The sequence below is a fragment of the Perna viridis genome, chromosome 11 (genome assembly GCF_037379345.1).
Source record: "Perna viridis isolate PV_CMFRI_1.1 ecotype Kerala chromosome 11, ASM3737934v1, whole genome shotgun sequence".
Lineage (NCBI taxonomy): Eukaryota > Metazoa > Mollusca > Bivalvia > Mytilida > Mytilidae > Perna > Perna viridis.
Window position 1 is genome coordinate 18113709 of NC_142455.1, and position 19616 is coordinate 18133324.

A 19616-nucleotide genomic window follows, 5' to 3' on the forward strand; every position below is an offset into this window, starting at 1 on the left:
ACACACAATGAAATCGATCAATGAAACTAAAAGCTAGAAAACTATGGTTTGAATGATTAATAAATTTATTCCATAATCCAGGGCCAAATACTAGTCCAAGAAAGCAGGCAAATATAGGCATTCAATTACACAAATTGACTGAAAATACACAAAGCAAAATGAGCAACCCGCATATCATTTATTAATGGAAGTAGACCAGGTGCACTGTCTGCCTTTCCTTACAAAAAAAAATAAATAAACAAAAAAAATTAAACAAAAAAAAAACAAAAAAAAACGCTCATATGATGTCAAATTCAGATTGAAACGAACTTTGGTATGTGGCATCCGTGATCCTAAGGAACACTTATATTCTACTTAAGGAGGTAGACCTTAGGTAAGGGAAATAACTCTTGAAATCAGTGATATGTTTGTATCATATTTCACCAAAAGCCTTTCAAGCATTCCTCTGAATCAGAATGAAATCAGTCCAAGTTACTTTGATGCTTTCATGTGATTGATGTAAAATGGTGAATACAAACGTTTTAATGATTTGTAAGAGTTGCGTACCTTACCCTAGGTCTACCTCCTTAATTGTATAATTGTCTTTCACCGCATCACACTCACATTTTTATTCATCCAATACTTGAATTTCTCAAAGTGTTTAAAAATAAAAGTATCTGAAACTTGCTTTTATTGATAAAAACAGATGGTTGATGACTGATATTTTGAGAGTTTTCTCCCTTGGAAATAAATATGTCATCAGTACTTGTCTTGTAAGCTCCCTTTTGTGATTGATTTTGATGAAGATTGTGATGGATTATGGTGAAATAAGGATGACTGGATAATATTGATAAATTGAAGTGTTAATGATTTCATGCCTACATTTGATTGCCAACATAAATCTCTAGGCCCAGCTCCAAAATCAACGTTGATCAGCTGATATTGTGATAGTGATCTCCCTTGGAAACTGAATATTTTTATCAATTTAGATCGATAATCAAAATTAATAGCCTTTAGATTTGTAAAGCCTGGTAGCATCTGTAATTATCTTACCTTACCGCAGGAAAATAATTCCATCGGCATACTATTAAGGTTCAAATGCAGATAGTGAGGTTCACGTTGTAGGTTTTTCTAATATTTCATATTTAATTCTGGTTACAGACCACAAATTCAACCAATGAGCATTTGAAATATAGTCATACGAAGAAATTACCCTCTGTTCCTCATAGTGCTGTGAAAAAAGTTCTCATTTTTTTTTTTAGATTTAAACAGTTTCTGAAAGGAAAAACATTTCTGTATATTTTATAGGTGCATTTTGCTTCTTGTGGTGTGAAGCCTAATCTCCATAATGATTTCTGAATATACCCCTATCTTGTGAAAATACTGGAATTTCCCATGCTATTTATAGACCCTTCACTTCCGGTGACCAGTACTGAACTGCAAGTGTGCTAACTCCATATGCCATTCTGAGGATTGTGAGCTGACATATGTAGAATTATGCTGGTACATGTATATAGTCCTCTGCAGGGTAAAGTTAAGGTAAAGTCCAGAGAAGCCATTGAATATTGTGAAATTAGCATAGAAGCCTATGGGAAGTGGAATTAGTAGTTTCTAGCCTTAATTCTATGTTATTCACGCCAATAAACAAATCCAATAAACAACTTTTACTGCTAACTAAATATGCTGATTAATTTGATATCCAATTAAAAATAGTTGAGACCTTTAATATAACCTCGTATCAGTATCTGTTTATTTCCTTGCATTTACCCGAATAAACCAATCGTTCAGTGCATGTTGATATGTTCAAGTTGCCTTTTTATTGTTAGACGCATAATAAACCATTTGATGCTTAGCTAGAAATGAAAACCCTGCGAGATTATGAACAGTTATCATTTATGAAATTGAAATATAGCGGAAAGCTGAGTACCAGTTGGAAGAGTTGTCTCCAGATCTTTCATGCGGGTGCTGGCGGGTAAAAAGGGCAGTGGTTCCGATCAAGAAATTTGTGTAAAAAAGCGGGTTTCAGGCAGTTATTTTTGCAATGTAATTTTGGTAGAGCTGTGGGTGCTTCAAGCCCTTAAAATTATATTCTACGGCTTTATCGTTTATGTCAATGAAGGTGTCTCTGGAACTAAGTGCCCAGAAACTAAGTTTTTTTACATGACACGTTGGTTTATATGGAATAACTTGTAGCACTTGAGTTGTGAAACTTATCACCTGAGAAATGTATCTAGTTGAGAGGAGCATGTATTAAAAAAACATGCATGACTGTTGCCAGAGGGGGGCATGGGTACAAGTGCACCCTGTTTTTGCTTAAAATATATAAAATTCCTAGAGATCAAATTGGATGTGTACCCCTTCGAAAGAGGAAACTGTATACAAGTGCACCGTCAAAATTTCTGGCTACGGCACTGATATGATTTAATGTTTGTGGCTTACGTTTGAATGATTTGATAGACAGCTTCGGTCTGGAGGTCGATAAATTGAATTCGACCAGAAAATTTTAAAACTATGAATTGCCAAATAGTAGTTTGTAGTTCAATTATATACTATGTTGGAGAGTTTTGTGATCATTCATCTAGGTGTTCCCAGAGATGAAAGTGACTTCTGTTGAAAAAATCTGAAGATCTGACCGGGGGTTTGCGGGCTGCCTTAAGCCCCCAAGCAATGTCCAAGTCCGCAGCCCTGGTGGGGCCCAGGAAACAAAATTCCGGGAAATCCATAGATTTCAGGTTTTTAACCATTTTTAGCATGACCTGAGTATTGTTTACACTTACAGTATATGATAGTTCTTGGTGATGTCAAGTTTGTGTTGGTTGGCAAAAGATGCATGGGGCATCATCCTTTAATCATCATTTTTTTTCTTTTTAACTTTTTCATTTTTTAAGAAAATTGAAAAATTTATTTGGTTCCCTACACTGCCAATAAAGCTCTTTTCATCCATGAAATCAGTAATTGGACTAAAAGTTTTATAAATTCCCATATACGATATATGAATTATTTTATCTAAATGAAATGTTTTACAGGACCAAAATTGGATATAAAATAACAAAGTTATAATGTTTTGAAATTGGGATTCTAATCATGAAATTGTCAATTGTTTATTTGCCAACCAATCTGGCACTTAATGATATGCAAATCAGTGAATATGACATCACTAATGAGATTGGCGAACTCTCCTTTTTTGCAGTTATTTGAGAAAATGCAAACCACTGATTTATTTAATATTGACCCACTTTATAATTGTCAGTACAAGAAACTTGGAGAAACAAGACAAAAATCTATCTCCTTCACTTGAAGTTCGTCCTTTTTCTCTATTTTTTTCAATGTTCGTTCCTTTCAGAAAGGTCGTTGACCCAACCAAATACAATGTCAACTGGTTCCTTTTTACGAATAACGCTTTCGCCACCGAGATAACAACTTCCGTTTTTAAACCAGTCGGGACTGGTTCACGATTCAGTCTTTACCAGAATCCGATAAGGGTATCCGCTACAGAACCAGTTAAAGTTTACAAACGCCATAAGGAATGTTCGAATGAAATATGGCAAGAATCATCCAGAAAACGGGTCGATTTTACTGACATAATTTTCTGGATGATTTTTATTTAATCAGAAAGACAACCAAGCGTTATGAATGGACTCACTGAAAAAAATGATCAAAGTCAGACCTCACCCCCTCTAAACTTTTCTCAACGAATTTACACTGATCTCAAAAATGACCAAAATCGCCCCCCCCCCCCCAAAAAAAAGCGGAAAACTTTCATCCCTGTTAAGTTCCGTGTGTAAACCGATATCAAACCGTAATATTACGCCACCTGGCGCACTGCTAGAATGCATTATGAAATTTGGTGTGTGTGCTTTCTTTAAACGCCCTTCGTAATCAGAATGGTAAATTTAAAAAATAAAACAAAGAGTTCAATTTTACTCAAAATTTTATCAATAAGCTTGTTTTAAGATACTTTTGAATTCGATCCCCGTACTTTCCTTTTATCCCATCTTTTTGCAATTTGATGATTAGTTGAGGCATAAAAATTCAAACAATCGATATAAATTGATTCAGTACATGAGTACTTTGAGCTTTAAAATTGTTTACAAGTGCTCTCGTGTCTGCAATTCTAAACGGATTTTGATGAAATTTATACTAAAAATTGCTACAGTGAATCTTCCTGACTAGTTATTTGATTAGCGTTAGGTTTATAAATATGATAAATTTTCAACTGATCTAAGCATTCCGATGACATGGCCTTGAAAGTCTTAGAACTACTCTTTGTGTGAGCTGTTTTCTTTGAAAGGTAAATAGTTGTATCGTTAATCTCATTCCTACTGCCAACAGTTGTACATTTTTACTTTTTTAGTTTAGTCACATCGATCTTACCTGGAAACAAAGAGAATGAGATCATCTGTTCAGTGGTTTGTAATGTGTTCGTCTAGTTCAACCGACGTTTTCAATTGATTTCTCCAAGAAACAGAGTAAAAACACGTACTTGCATCTCCCGATTGCTTTAAGTGACGTCATAGGCGGATTAAGACCAAACCATTTAGAGGAAAGGTTCCGGAAATAATTAAGACCCCCCCCCCCCATTTGTTTAGAAATTAAGTTAAAATAATCCATTTGGGAAAAATTGAGAACTTGATAGCTTGCACCACGTTATAAAAAACGCTGGATAGACCACATTGCCATTAAAAATGTCAGCATCCGTCCCTCATAGACCCCCAAGATATATATTGTACTATTGTACAGGAAAATACTTTGCAGAACAGAACACGTAGGCGTAAACGAAGGACAGAAAAATCTCAAAAGTATTCTCCAGGCAGAAATCAAACACGCCATTGGTACCTGTGGTAAAACAGAACCAGCAGTATCTTTTTGAAGTTCATTTAATTTAGGCATCATATCAATGTTTGTTTTAGTGATACATTTGGAATTCTCATTGCCAATATGCACTTGTCGTTACACTCACAAATAAATCTGCATAAGCAATCTCAAAGACAACGACCGCTTTAAACATTTTATATCGGTGAAGAGTAATGGAAGTTTAATGGCACCGAGATTAAATTTTTGTAAGGATATTCTCCAAAGAAGGAATGATCGAGAAAGATGGACGCGTTGAACTTATAAAGTCCTGACCAATCTTATTTGACAACGAGAAAAAGAATTGAGCTGATCCAAGTTCGATATCGGACAACAATTTGAGTAGTTATAATGCTTTGATATTGTATAATTGTGCCGACCGATCATCCTTGATTTGATTAGATCATAAGTTATGGTCCAGTTTTTTCTTCTGCAAAAAACATTGACCCTATACAGCCATAAGTCCCACATGAGAAACGCGACAAATGATTATCATAGATATCGAGCGTGATATGATAAACATGTGTTTTACGTCATTCATATATAATTATTATTATTGCATGATAATCATATGTTAGTAAGCCACTATACATAAAAAAAAAAACATGACTTTCATATGATTATCATGAATCGAGCAATGTATGAATCTCTTTGCAGTGTAGTCAACCATGCATGCAAAAATTAACTAGAGTGAAACCTGTCCTAACCGAACTCCTCTTAGACTGTAGAGCTAGAGTGTGTCCGATATGGACAGGTGTTATGTTTACCTCGGTTCAAAATACAGTTAAGGAGGTAGACATAGTGTAGGTAAAGGGACACAACTCTTACAAATAATTGGACTGTTTGTATTCAGTATTTTACATCAATCTCATGTAAGTATCAAAGTAACTTGGACTGATTTCATTCTGGTTCAAATGAAAGCTTGGTAGGCGTCAGAAAATTGAATATGATACAAGCATATCACTGATTTCAAGAGTTATGTCCCTTATCCTAGGTCTACCTCCTTAAACTGAAATGAAGGCACTTTAAAGGGTGTCTGGTTAAGACAGGTTTCGGTTTATCCAGGGTTCCGTTTGAACTGGTATCACTGTAGTTGTACATTACATAAAATAACAGATAAAAAAACCTATCCTATATAACAAAACTAAATACAAAGTATTGACAAGAACATCATAGATTTACTCATCACGAACACTTCTACCAAGCAAAATGGATATGTTGGTGTATGGCCATTTTATATTGACGAGTGCGGTTCAATATTTCTTCAGGGTCAAAATATTCAATTCATTTTCACCATGTAAACGTTCGAGATGTGATATGTAAAATCATAACGTTCGGATCAGGCTGATTTAAGGATCTAAATATTCATTTTCAAAAAGGTCTGAGTCTAAATTTTTATTTTAAAATTCTTCCACGCCCTCTCTCAAATCAAATAGTCGTCAGGTTAAATGTAAGTTATATAGCTTAGATTAGAGGCTCACATCAAATAAGACTCATTTGTTTTAGTCATTGCATGTTTGGGCACGGTATTTTGTCCTTCTGACCTGGTACAAGCACGTCATAAACTTACGTGCTACCCTATACAAGATTTTAAAATATGACGAGTGTACATGTCGACAATGATACAAGTAAAGTATTTTTGCAGAAATATAGTGGTCCTGGTGTGTCTTAGCACGGTAATCTCGGATGACAAGAAGCGTTTTGGCCTTCCATGTCCCGCTATCATTTAGTATATAAGGTTCCTCGTTGGTCAGCGCAATTTTGATTTAAGGCACTTGGAACTAAATTCATTTTATTGAACTTTTGGTCTACATTTTCCTTTCCTTAACCAGTTGTCTGACATCCGCATCCAGTCACAACCATATTACGCAAAACAGAGAAAGTGATCTGCATATCGTAGTCAAAATATATTATATTTAAATCCCTCCTTTTTGATTCAAAACACTGCGTTTCAGAGTTCGAGCATGTACCCACACACACTCCCGTTGTAAACGACAGCGGAGCGACAACAAATTTCCATCCAATTTTGATGAAATCGACTTCAAAGCTGTCCATGCAACATGATGAATTACGATTACATACACTTGCGTCTCTTTTAGATCTAATGTAGGTCTTTAATTTTGTATGTAATAGAAGAAAAGGTCTTGTTTTGTTAAGCCTTCTTTTTCGTCTAATCTTTATCGTTTTAAGATTTCTAACTTTCCAGCCTTTTTTTTTATTTTTGTTCACTCTTTTATTTCTGTGCTTCCTCCTTTTACCGTTTATAAGTATAAGTTTAACATCGTGATCGCATCCTTTACAATCCAAACGAATGTATAAATTTTGATCTCTGCGTCTCATTGCACTTTCGACACGCTCTGATGGAACCGGCATCTTCAGCCATTTTGTTCTACGCAGTTTAGTTGAGAGGGATGAAACTTCATCCACCGCGTTACCTTCGCTGTCAATACTGGACAAACTTAGTATTATATTTCTTATTTGCATTCTTTTTCTCTTTTTATTTCCCTTCTTTTTCTTTCTTTTATATTTGATCTTGACCAACAAGTCAGCACAGACGACTTCCAGATTTCTTCCTTGAACGTCCCGGGGAACTTTAAACAATATTATATTCGGATCTGTGAAATTTTCTGAAATAGAAATATTACTTGTTAGCGGTGAAGTAAATGATTTATTACTAACTTAACAACAGACAAAAATCTGTAGATGGACTATATAATCCAGCCCCGAGTTTCATAAAAAATAAAAAAAAAAGTTCTCAAATTGAGGATTTCCGCAAATATTTTCTCAGCTGAAATTTCGACCAATCAGATTTCTTGAAATTGGATATTTGAGGAGAAACTCAAGGATTTGAGGAAACTCTCAACGACATTTTTTATGAAACCGGTCCCTGGTCATATAGAACGGCAAAGGCGACTTCTACTGCTATGTTTATATTTAGGATTCAATTTACGAATATAAAGATTGCATATACTTAGTATTTGTTTTGTTTTCCTGCGTACTAGTATTTTTATAGCAGACATTATGTTGTTTGTTCTTTTCAGATATTTATTTTTAAAATATTTTTCTTGGTTTAATGTCATATTTCAGTAAATTAATAACTATTAAAAGAAAATGAAAAAGTATAACAGTAAGGAAAAAATGTAACACAAACTAAATACGAACAAACACTGTATATAAAATAAGAAAATAAAACACAGCGAAAGACAAAAACAAAATTAGTCCGTCCATGAAGGGATTTTTGTTTGCTGCAAATAAACTTAAGACAACTTTTGCATCGAATAACAATATGGACGTTAAAACGAGTCGCATGACACTGTCAAGCATGAATGAAATATTCTAACCTGGAATCTGCGAATGGCTGATGAATTCTTCCATTTCTGCAAAATAGTTTCCTTTTGGTACCGTCTTAGAGAGTTTAGTGTCATTCAGAGCACGTTTCGTAAATATTCTTGGTATGCTACCAGGAAAAGGGTAACGGTGTGACGGGCGATCATGCAGCCCTATTTTGTTGAGAATTTTAACTTTGATTTCAGCAAGTTTCTTCATCTTTTCAATATCTGCTGTCATGACAGGAAATGATGTGAATGATCCAGTTGATATCACCATAGTAACGGAAATTAACCAGAACAGAATTGTTGTATTGACATCCATTGTTATTTCGTTTGGTTTGATCACTTTCTGAAATTGTAAATAATAAAGTTGAAATGATAAAAGCTGATAGTACACGAAAAAAATACGAGCAAGGGAGAAAGGATCTATAAAATTAACACATTTCCTAATGCCAGAGGCAAAATCATCACCACATGCGAATATCCAATCAACCCGCTCTTTCCGTTTGGATCAGGAATCAGCTGATGAGCAACAAGGAATAAACACATGCATTTACGAAATAAATATTCATTGGAGTATTTATTCTTCCAGTACTGTACAGACAGTCATATCTTTCATTCAGTGAATTTTTGATTGTTTGCTGTGTATAATCATACAACAGTTAACGCTGCTTGTGTTCAGAGCATTATCATGACAAATTTACTCCCCATGCTTGAAAGGTTGGTATAATGTCCCGAGCCGCAGGCGAGTTCATTATTAATATTAATGGCAAATGAATATCGCCATTTTATCGATAATGTCCTATACATTAGCAACCACCGTGTTTACTTAATTGAAGAATACCATATAGTTATCTTGAAAAGACGTTGTATTATGCTGTAATGCATTCTGACTTACCATTTTAACGCACATTAAAAACACCGCATGACCACCTCGTTCTTTCCTGATACTAATAATGATACTGACCACTCAATTACAAAAGTTAATCCAATAACAGTATCGCAATATTTTGAAGATATAAGTTATGAATTTTTGCACATAGGATCAATCTTGCAAATAATCAACTTCATGATAGCTTTTGTTAATCAATGCAGTTTACAGCGGAACATTAGACAAATACACAATGTATACTGGTATAACATGGCTTCGTTAGAGGAACATTCTCACCTGTAGCATATCAATACAGATAATAATTTGTTAATGAACTATCTTCAATTTAGTTAAGTCTAACGCAGACAGACAAAAATCAAATTATATCATATTAAATATATCATTGATCAGCAGCCAAGAAGTGTCATTGACAAGTGTAGAAAGGTGAACTATAATACAATATAGCATGTATGATTAAAGACCGTTGACTTCCTAAGCAATGTATGCATACCATTGAATTCCCTACATGACTTTTTTTTCTGCAGAGGCGTTTAATGGTTTTGCAATTGCACAGTAGCTTGCATCAATGCTGAGAAGGAGGTATATCACGTATAATGCTTGTCATAATGTAATACATCTATTTCTTTGTGGAATTGAAAAATATATTAGGTTCTGCCCTTAGAATGTTCACACACTCGTAACAAAGACCTTTAAGTGAAGGTTAGATTAAGTATTTGAAAAATAAACAAGAAAAAATCTTAAAGATGATATGCTTATCTTTTGAGAATCCTAAAAACAAAGATAATTTTAGAATGCAATGATGCAAAATAAAATCTTGAGGAAAAATTTATTTTTGTCCACAGGACACGGTCGTTCCCCGTACCAGGGCCTATATGTAACTGGAAAGCAAGATATCAATATTCTGCTTCCGATTTCAAACTACATAATCTTCACACGGAATTGAAAGTTGCATTTCTTTGTCAAAAGAACTCATGTTGTTAGTTTTATTTTTCGACTAAGCAATATCAAGAGTTAACAGATTTACAGTAGATGCACGTGAGAATTTCGTGCCGTCAAGTCTTACAGCAGATGCACGTGAGAGTTTTGTTCCGTCAATTATTTAAATCTTCTTCTCAACGGCACAACCAAGTACCAGGCGCCAAAAAGCCTAAAACACACTTGAGCATAGGAATATGCTTCAATTCCATCTAAAATTGTCTAGAGTTAATGATGTCACAAACTGTCAAGAATGCATGTTCGCAAGTTTAGTGGCGTCGAGACCTAGCTGGTTTTATGTCTATCTCACTTTTAACAGAATATATAGTGCAAGATAAAGTGCATAGTTACAATCATGCTTTTTCGTTATCTCCTTAATAACCTTGTTCGTCAACTATTTTAATTACAGCTCGTTTAATGCAGCATGAAAATCTTAACTATTTCAATTACTAATCATTTTCGATTTACCTACACTGTAAGGAGATGGGCCCCTCATGTAATTAAAAATAAGCAAACGTTCAAAGCTCTTATTGAAGACAGGTAACATAAGAATGCGTTGTGTATATTTTCGATAGTAATGAAAAGTGCAAAGTCTTGTTAACGTTATTTATTTCAGGTAAAGTTTTCTATTCTGTATCACATGCCTCTAAAATTCGAACTTTATATTTAGGTTTGTAATTGCATACCTATATATACAATAGCTTTATGTTTGCGATTTGTTTATTTCAAGTTAGTTTATGCACCTGAGCAATTCACTCAGATACCCAATGCAGTGCGTGAAGTCCTGCCTTTATTTGAAACCCAAAATAGATAAAGTTGTCAGGTATTCCGGTAGACGCGTGCAAATTCCGAAATGCGCTGAAACGCATCACGTAATATTTAGATTAATTCAGGCTATTACAAATTGACCGATATAGCTATTTTCTGCTTTAAGAACCTGCTCAAGTGCTCCTTGTTCGCATACTTCCTGGATATAACGTCAGAGATAACAAAACCCATCTGTAGTTGGTCAAATACAGATTGGTTATGTCAGGAATCTCGGACATTTTATTGGCCAATTTTACTCAGAAAATAACTACTTACATTAAATGATGCCTATACAAATATTGCGTCCGTTTTGGATGAGGCATCCTAATATCTAAGGATCCAATTGACTACTCTCTAGCGAACTATAGAATACTATAAAGAGACTACCGAGAACAAATAGTGAGGGTGATCGAGATCGATAATCATTGATTATCAAATCTGTGATACCAAATTTAAAATAAAATCAAAGACCATGTACTGTCATCAAATCTCATTTTTAGTGTCGACAGTTACATTTTTTCTTTTCATCAAAGTTAAAACTTGTCAAATCGTGATTTATATGGTTATACCTGTTTCTGTTTTCGAACCGAAAGTAAATGATTTACACGTTCAATCGTGAGTTAAGTACCAGTCAACATAAAATTCTGACAATGCCAATGATATATTGATTGATGGTGAAGAAAAACCCATCAAACAAACGATGCTTTTTCAGTCTACATATGCTATACCTTCACATAACATCAATCTTTTCTGCATTCAGATCTGCACTTTTTAGAAAATCATACATTCATCTCCCATTGAAATCAACCAAATGAAGACAAATCAAGAACGATAACTCTTCCAAAGTGCAAATTTCATGTACAGTCTATATGAATCATCTTCTGTCTGATTTGTAGAAAGACTAATACTTAATAATGTGCTTCTCTTTCTCACTTTATGAAAGTGCTTTAAACAAATATCGGGAACCGAGACTAGGAAGATCGCGCTTAAAGATCCAATTAATATTTCCATTTCATAAGACCATCTTTAAATTTACACAATGCCGTGCAGTGTAAAATAAGTCAAGGCAACCCGTCTGTGATACCAACTTATCTCGCACAGATCTGCATACTTTGCATTTTGGCTTACATCATAAATATTTTGATTGAGTTATGCTTTATTTGAATGCATTTAATGCACCATCATTAATTTTAAGCAGTTTCCTTCAATGAAAGCGTTCGACATTGTCCATTTTGTTAATGAATTTATATCTGGTTTTAAAATCGGTCAAACGATATTTTTAAGTGCATTTACTTATTTTACCCGTGCAGGTCAGTGGCGGATCAAAGAATATAAAAAAGGTTGGAGGTTTAGGCCTTAAGTGGGTGGGATGGCGCTCCAGCGGTTTTCAAGGTTTTAAATTTATAATCAACCAAACTTTTCGAGCATAAAGGGGGGTACAGGACCTTTCCCATCGTGTTTCCGGCTAGGCAATGTTGAACGAATGTTTTTATAGAAGAAGCATAGAATGTGGGAATTTTAGGGGCTTAAGATTCAACGGGTAGGGTCAAATTTGAAATTAGAAACATTCTAGGACGACAGTAATGAAGCTTAACGTTTCAAATGAAATGAGAAGTTAAAAGGGACGAGAAATGAAAATAAAAAAAATAGATGCAAAAAAAAAATGTACCGTGTATCCAAAGCCTATCTGAAATATATGCAATCCAATTTTTAGTCGAATAACGGACGCAAGAATTACCGGAAGCGAAAAGAGCTGTATTTGACTCGTCTTTAAGCCCCACATCCAGCCTGGCATATTGATTCTGTTATTTTTCTGTATCGGTCCTTTTTCTTCATATTGAGTCTGTTTGTCCGTATTCGCCCTGTAAACATTTGTCATTGGTTCTTTTTGCTACGTCTTGAATGGACTATTGCATGCATATTTTTCTTGTAAATAAAATGTTAAATGCTTATCGCCGTTCAGCAAGTTATCGTTGAGGTTATCACGTGAACTTGACAAAGTCCACGTCCGCTTACAAACCTGCAAAGTGCATAAAATATCGTTTTATAAATAATAAATATTTTCTCCTCGGAAGAGTGCATTTCAAAGGTGATTTATAAATAAAGACTCCTGAAGGATAGACTTCAAGGTCTTAGAAATATCTGTTAACAAGTTTTCAGAACTCTGGCATTTTTATGTGATGTAATCCGTACTATTTATCACAAATAAAGAATATTGAAACCATCTGTTGCCGTCACTATCTTGTCATTTCAGAAACAGCGTTAACAAAAATTAAATTGATCGTAAATGCCAATTCATCTTCCAAAATCCTCAAAGAATCATGACACTGTAGCTTTTACGGCACAACAAAGCACTCGGTTATGATAATCAGACGAATGCAAAAATTCTATGCTGACTTTACTGAATGCTATAGGGTTATGGCAATAGGGGTGGAGGTAATATTTCCCAATATACAAAATCACGTACATGCAAAAAAAAACCGTATATTGTATAGCACTTATTTGAAATTCGTAAGCCGTTTTTGTAATTGATGACGTTGATGATATGCAATATGGGAATATATTGGAAGGTATTTTATCTTGCTTTCTATGGGTAATATATATTGCTTTACAATTAAAAGTGAATATCCTAGAGAACCTTCCTTTATGGGAAAGAAAGAACAAACATTTTGCAAGGTTAATTCACCGCTTACATTAAAACAGGTATGTTGCTCAAACACACATTAGCGCTTATTACTTAAAACGGGTAAGAATTACGATAATATAGCACTCCTTTCAGAATTGATGGAAGTATAATTATGAATGGCCTTCACTTAGATGTTTCACTTGAAATGGAAACTTCGGCATTACATAACAAAGAATTAGCGCGAAATAGAAATAAACACACATGTACTGCAATTGCACTTGTCGAATCCCAATTTTTTAAAATTACTTAGTATAATACAATATTATGCTTTTCCAGCATTTCACTCCTTAATTACAAGATTCGAAAAAAAGTAGCATGGTTTTATCAGTAAATGATACATTCTTCATTTTATTTTTCGAAGGTAATTCTATCAAATCTGTAAAATTGAGTATCTAAATCTTTCATACATGTTATACTATTTTTAAAGGAGTCATAGTGTTTTATTTTCTTCTGTATAGGATTTCAAAAAAAAAATTTCCCGATATCCATGTTATTTTTTTTTCGGGGGTTATCTAGAATAAAGCCTCTTTCAGGTATTAAGTGCAATATGTAGATGTAAAAGAAATATTTACATTTTTAAATTAGAATTTCGGTGCTACTAACACCATCAAGATGCTACAATTCATCGAACAGATCTACGTCGTGAAGACGAACAATTGGTTTCCGTCCCAGAAGGGTGTAGTTGGGAAACGCTCGCAGACCTATGTGCGAACTGTAAGTAGACTAGATCGTCAACAAATCAACTTATTCGCTAGTAGGACATACTATGAACGAGTAACTCGGTTAGATCATCAACAAATCAGATCATTCGGTAGTAAGACATACTATGAACGAGTAGTTCGGTTAGATCGTCAAAAAATCAGGTCATTCGCTAGTAGGACATACTATGAACGAGTAATTCTGTTTGATCGTCAACAAATCAGATCATTCGCTAGTAGGACATACTATGAAAGAGTAATTCTGTTTGATCGTCAAAAATCAGATCATTCGCTAGTAGGACATACTATGAAAGAGTAATTCTGTCAACAAATCAGATCATTCGCTAGTAGGACATACTATGAACGAGTAATTCTGTTTGATCGTCAACAAATCAGATCATTCGCTAGTTGGACATACTATGAACGGGTAGTTCGGTTAGATCGTCAACAAATCAGCTTATTTGCTAGTAGGATATACTATGAAAGAGTAATTCTGTCAGGTATCATGAAGGCTTGACCCCACCACCAACATCCATTGCTTTACTAACGCTTAAATCCAACCATGCTCGACCCGAAAGGGTAGCCAAGATAATTATAGATACCGTAAAAATGAGTCATATATATAAATATTCATGTGGAATGGTTAACATCATGCTACATGTAAGAATTCAAGGCGTATTTTTCACGTCCATTCATAAATTGTTCTTGTACGACATCTGGTTTTAAATTGAAGCAGACAATTCGTTTTCTGTTGTAGTGGGAGTGTGAGAGCTATGCAGAAGCTGCATTTTTCGCTGAAATAATCGTGACGAATAACTTCTATCTAAAGATCGGAATTTAATAATCGAGCTGAAATCTTCATGAAATTTGCTGTTTCAGACAACAAATAATTATATGTAAACCACAAACCAAGTTGTTTTAAAGAGCATTGTTTATTTTTCTTAGTATTGTAACTTTTAAAGTTAATTGGAAGATTGCAGATTCACCAAACTGGTAAATACAATCCCCTGTACCAAGCTACATGTATATATCCGGAGATTGCAGTTTCACCTAAGGGGAAAAACAACCCCCTGTACTAAGTCGTTGCAACATGCATATAGCCAATGTCCACAACCAAGGTAATCAGTTACAATTCCGAAAATCATGAATATAGGTCTTATCACCTGATCAACTTAGGAATATAGTCAATAGAAAAAGCATTTGCTTATATCCAAAAATAAGGAATATACTCAATGTCTCAAGTTACATAACATTTGGTACTAACTCTAGTAAGGTATTTTGTACCTATCCCAAAAGAAAGAATATGGTGAAACTCAACAAATGTAAATCCAAAGTAGTATATATACTAGAAGGGATCACCAAAAGTCGCCAATAAGTGTAAATACACACCTTTAAGTAAGTTTTGAAAGGCCCCGAGAACAAAAATATTCCACGGAAAACAACGACGACAATCATACTTAAGTAGGACACACAGGCGCATGAAATAAATATAAGTTATAGGCTCCCAAGCGACCTTCTATGGTTATTTAGACAGTCAGTAGATTCTGTTGGGTGAGGCTTTAGTCTAATCCTTCAACAGATCTAACTGACTATCTAAATAATCATAGACGGTAACGGGAGCTTAGAACATTTTTGTACGACTTTGCCTTTCTATATTATGGGGAAATAAAATAATCTTGTATAATCTATTTTTGTCTTAGCGTCCAGGTAATGAACACACTGGCCGGTGGCGTGATTGAACTAGCTTTGTCATGAAAGCTTACACAGCTCAGAACAAATTAAAGAATGACAATACCAACAAAATTATCGGCATTAGAAATCATTGGTACCTATAACTGCAGTGGACTGGATTTGGAAGAGTAATCTAGGGAACCAAGATTCTAGCGGAAATCAAAAGAATGTAATCCAAAGATAAAGACCAGACACGGAAAACAGACAAACACAACAAAGAACATAAAATAACTAAAATCATACATACGAGGTACCAAAAGTAAATGAGCAACTCGGACTCCACTAGAAACTGGGAGCATGGACCAGGTGCACCGGTAAGGTAAGCGTCTTTGTTAATATCTCAACACTATCAAGTTATAAAGTCATCCCAAGTCATAAAGGAACTAAGTCGATATTTCAATTATGTTTTATAATATATACCTGTCTAAAGTTATGAAAATTATCAAACCGTACTTTCTTTTCTCAATAAATGCTGAAAAAAAACCAAACAAACAAATAAACAAACAAACAAAATATAATGCTTCTTATCAATATTGGAATCGCCTCGGTGGTCTGACTAGTGCCGCGTAGTGACGTGCCCGTCGAGTTACAAAATGTGTCACTGCTCCTCCGCCAAGCCAGGGGTATATTTGTACAATAGGTCACAATATATGTCTGAAGTTGGGGGACATGCCTAACTGATGGGCGTAGGAGCCGGTACGGTTGGTACTGCTCCGACCGTACCAATAGTTTTGACAGGTACAGTATGCCGTACCAATAATTTTCACATAAAATGTTTTTTTAGTTGTAGACATATTTCACATGTTTTCTTATTTTCTATCTTGTTCATAATAAAAATGACACTTGCAAATGTTATGTACTTTAATATATGGGACACCATTCATCCCAGAGTTTCTTGGGACCTTGAGCTGCGCGAGGTGGGAGGGACATTTCGTGTCCCTATGTCAGATAACTCGACGGATGTTGCTAGAAAAGCAGAGGACGCTAACCCTACCGGTGCTTCTGGTCCATGCTCCCAGTTTTTAGTGGAGTCCGATTTGCTCATTTACTTTTGTTACTTTGTATGTATTATTTTAGTTGCTTTATGTTCTTTGTCGTGTTTGTCTGTTTTCCATGTCTGGTATTGTTCCGGAATTACATTCTTTTAATTTCCGCTAGAATCTTGGTTCCCTTGATTACTCAGAAACAGTACCAATAAGTTTTTGCTTCCTACGCATATGTCTAAGCACACTTGTAACAAGAACCAGCGTGTCGAACTAGTACAGAACAGAGCTTACAAGCTAGCACTGAAATGCATAAGGCTATGCCATAAAACGTTTTTTTTTCTATAATCAATCGACATTGGGTTTACTGATGTATACAAACTTTAATATGCACAAGTAACCCTAATATGGAGAGGAAACATTATTTTTTAAGTTTTAAAATTCATGGCGAAAAGAAACAATAATGAGAAAACAGTGCATAGTGTTCAGTAATCTATCCCAGTTACAATGTCATGATTCACAATCATCTTTATGAATATGCTTAATATATACTTGTAGATCAACACGAGTTATTTCAGTTTCACTCTACCTTGAACAACAGAACTGGGATTTGATTCCAATAATTCAAGCATCACTTTGGAGCGAAGTTGGCCTCAAAACCCTCACTTGGGAGGATGTTCAAAAAACTAACGTGGCGAAGATTTAGGCAATTTAGAGAAATGACAACTCGATCAACCACTAGTTTCATTACAAGCAGCCACTCAGTGGAACAATCAGTAGGACTTACTTCGAAAATGGACTCCTTCACTTTACTTTAAAACATCACAGTTGCACTTATTAATCCCGAACCGTTCTTTTTTTTTCACAAGAACAGTTAAATTCCAGGCAAAATACATTGGTACAAAATTCAAGGCTAAATGTAGCCTTAATTTTTACATGCGATACTATCAATAATTTCGATAATCATCGATGAAAATAAGTAATTTCTGAGGACATTTAGATAAGATACTGGGTAAGGAGAAATAAACAATATTTTCTTTTATGTTTCTACCTACTTAAAGATGGATATTTAGATTTACAGTTTAGAAAGAATAGTTTCCAGTTCTTAGATAGCCCCTTTGTGATATCACGGCAAAACATAAAACATGGAATGGAAGTAATCAAGGGAACCAAGATTCGAGCGGAAATGAAAAGAATATATTCAATGAATAAATACTAGACAAGATACAAAGAAAACGAAATAACTAAAATAAAACGTACAAAGATACAAAGGTGAACTCCATTAAAAACTGGTAGCGTGGACCAGGTGCGCTGGTAGGGGAAACAGTATTTGGGACATTGTTCGATTGCAGAGATCACGCTGCCGTCCGCAAGTGAAGTTGAAGATCTGATTCAGAAGTAACAAAATTTTGTTCGCCACAAAGGAATAATTTAAGTTAAGAGGTAACACACTTTCTGATTGGATAAAAATATGTACATCATGTCATAAACCAAATTTTGTAATATGACTATGAAGAATGACTGTTACATTTTTCGGTGTAAAACCGGATTATTTTCAAGTGTGCATCACGTACATTGAGGTTATTGCAAATAGATAAAAAAAATATGTCAGCCATTCCTTATAATTCAATTTTGATATAAAAAATTCAAGGAGTAAATCATTAAAAAAAAAGATGACCTCATTTTAAATGGTTAAAAACGAGCTAAAAAATTAAGGTATGTTAATGAGAATGCGTTTTCATAATATTATACAACGACGGCCAAAGGCAAGCTTATTAGTAACCCGGTCAAAATACTTTGATTACTACTAGCTGTGCAGGTCTTAAAATTACGACAATTGTTTCCAAATAGTTTCAGCGCCCATTGTTTCATCGGTTTTCAGTGACGACAGTTCGATTTGGCATGCACTACATGTACCTGTAATGGGTTTTGAGAGGAAGGGTTTTTTGTTTTTTGTTTTTTAAACAGAAAACCGATGAAGAACATTAATTAAAGACATGCTTTGTTATCTAATGGTCAAAACGTTATATTCTTCTTTTTACTCAGCTCCGTATAGCCAAATTATGCAAAAGTTTCATCTAGCGGTAACAAGCAAGAGTAACTGAATGAATAACAAAACATCATATATTTCTTACCTTAATGAATCTCTCACTACAGTTAGACTATTGATGTAGTTGTTCTTGAATGCTATTTTATATTGCTAGAACGCACTCCTCAATTACATAAAACATATATTTTTTAACCTTCACATATTTGCTCCATTGCCTAAGAATTTTAAACTGACAATCTGATTCACTGGCTTGTAAGTGTAGAATAGTTATGTAATTGACATAGTTCGAGGTTTCTCTGATGAGATTTGGAAACTGAATGTGCTTTAAAATACAACTATTTATAGATACCATGCAGGCAAGCAACTAAATGAACATAATTACAACACTATATGTATCAAACTCGCCTATCTAATGTGACACCTGTATAGTTCAGAGCACAGATATAACAGTACACTCTGACATATATGACCTCTAATTGAGTTAAGATTTTAGGAAGTGTTGCATGGTATAATTACATAAAATTTTATTTTTTAAATATTTTTGTAAGGGGTAAATCGTTGGATACAAAAGAAGTATACAAGCGCCTTCAGTTTTTCGTTCAGGCATATGGATCAATCTACTAATTGTCAATTTT

At 34.5% G+C, this 19616-nt stretch overlaps 1 protein-coding gene across 3 annotated transcripts; it reads right to left on the reverse strand.

Moving 5' to 3' along the window:
* Nucleotides 1-6210: 6210 nt before the first annotated feature.
* On the reverse strand, nucleotides 6211-19215 carry LOC148603194 (inhibin beta B chain-like). Of its 3 annotated transcripts, none has more exons than XM_088552728.1 (3): nucleotides 19067-19215; nucleotides 8172-8508; nucleotides 6211-7457 (listed from the first exon to the last, which is right to left on the reverse strand). In XM_088552728.1, exons 2-3 carry the CDS (start codon nucleotides 8479-8481, stop codon nucleotides 6655-6657), a joined length of 1113 nt encoding a protein of 370 aa, XP_088408854.1. In that variant the 5' UTR covers nucleotides 8482-8508; nucleotides 19067-19215; the 3' UTR covers nucleotides 6211-6654. The 3 variants fall into 3 exon arrangements, with proteins under 3 accessions (XP_088408854.1, XP_088408855.1, XP_088408852.1); XM_088552729.1 differs by lacking the exon at nucleotides 19067-19215 and adding an exon at nucleotides 16369-16415; XM_088552726.1 differs by lacking the exon at nucleotides 19067-19215 and adding an exon at nucleotides 9058-9397.
* Nucleotides 19216-19616: the final 401 nt, after the last annotated feature.

Bases quoted from the DNA above. Each gene is read 5' to 3' on its own strand.
- LOC148603194 (XM_088552726.1), bottom strand. The intron at 7,458-8,171 runs GTTAGAATATTT...TTTCTATTTCAG, and splicing joins CAGCCATTCGCAGATTCCAG to AAAATTTCACAGATCCGAAT.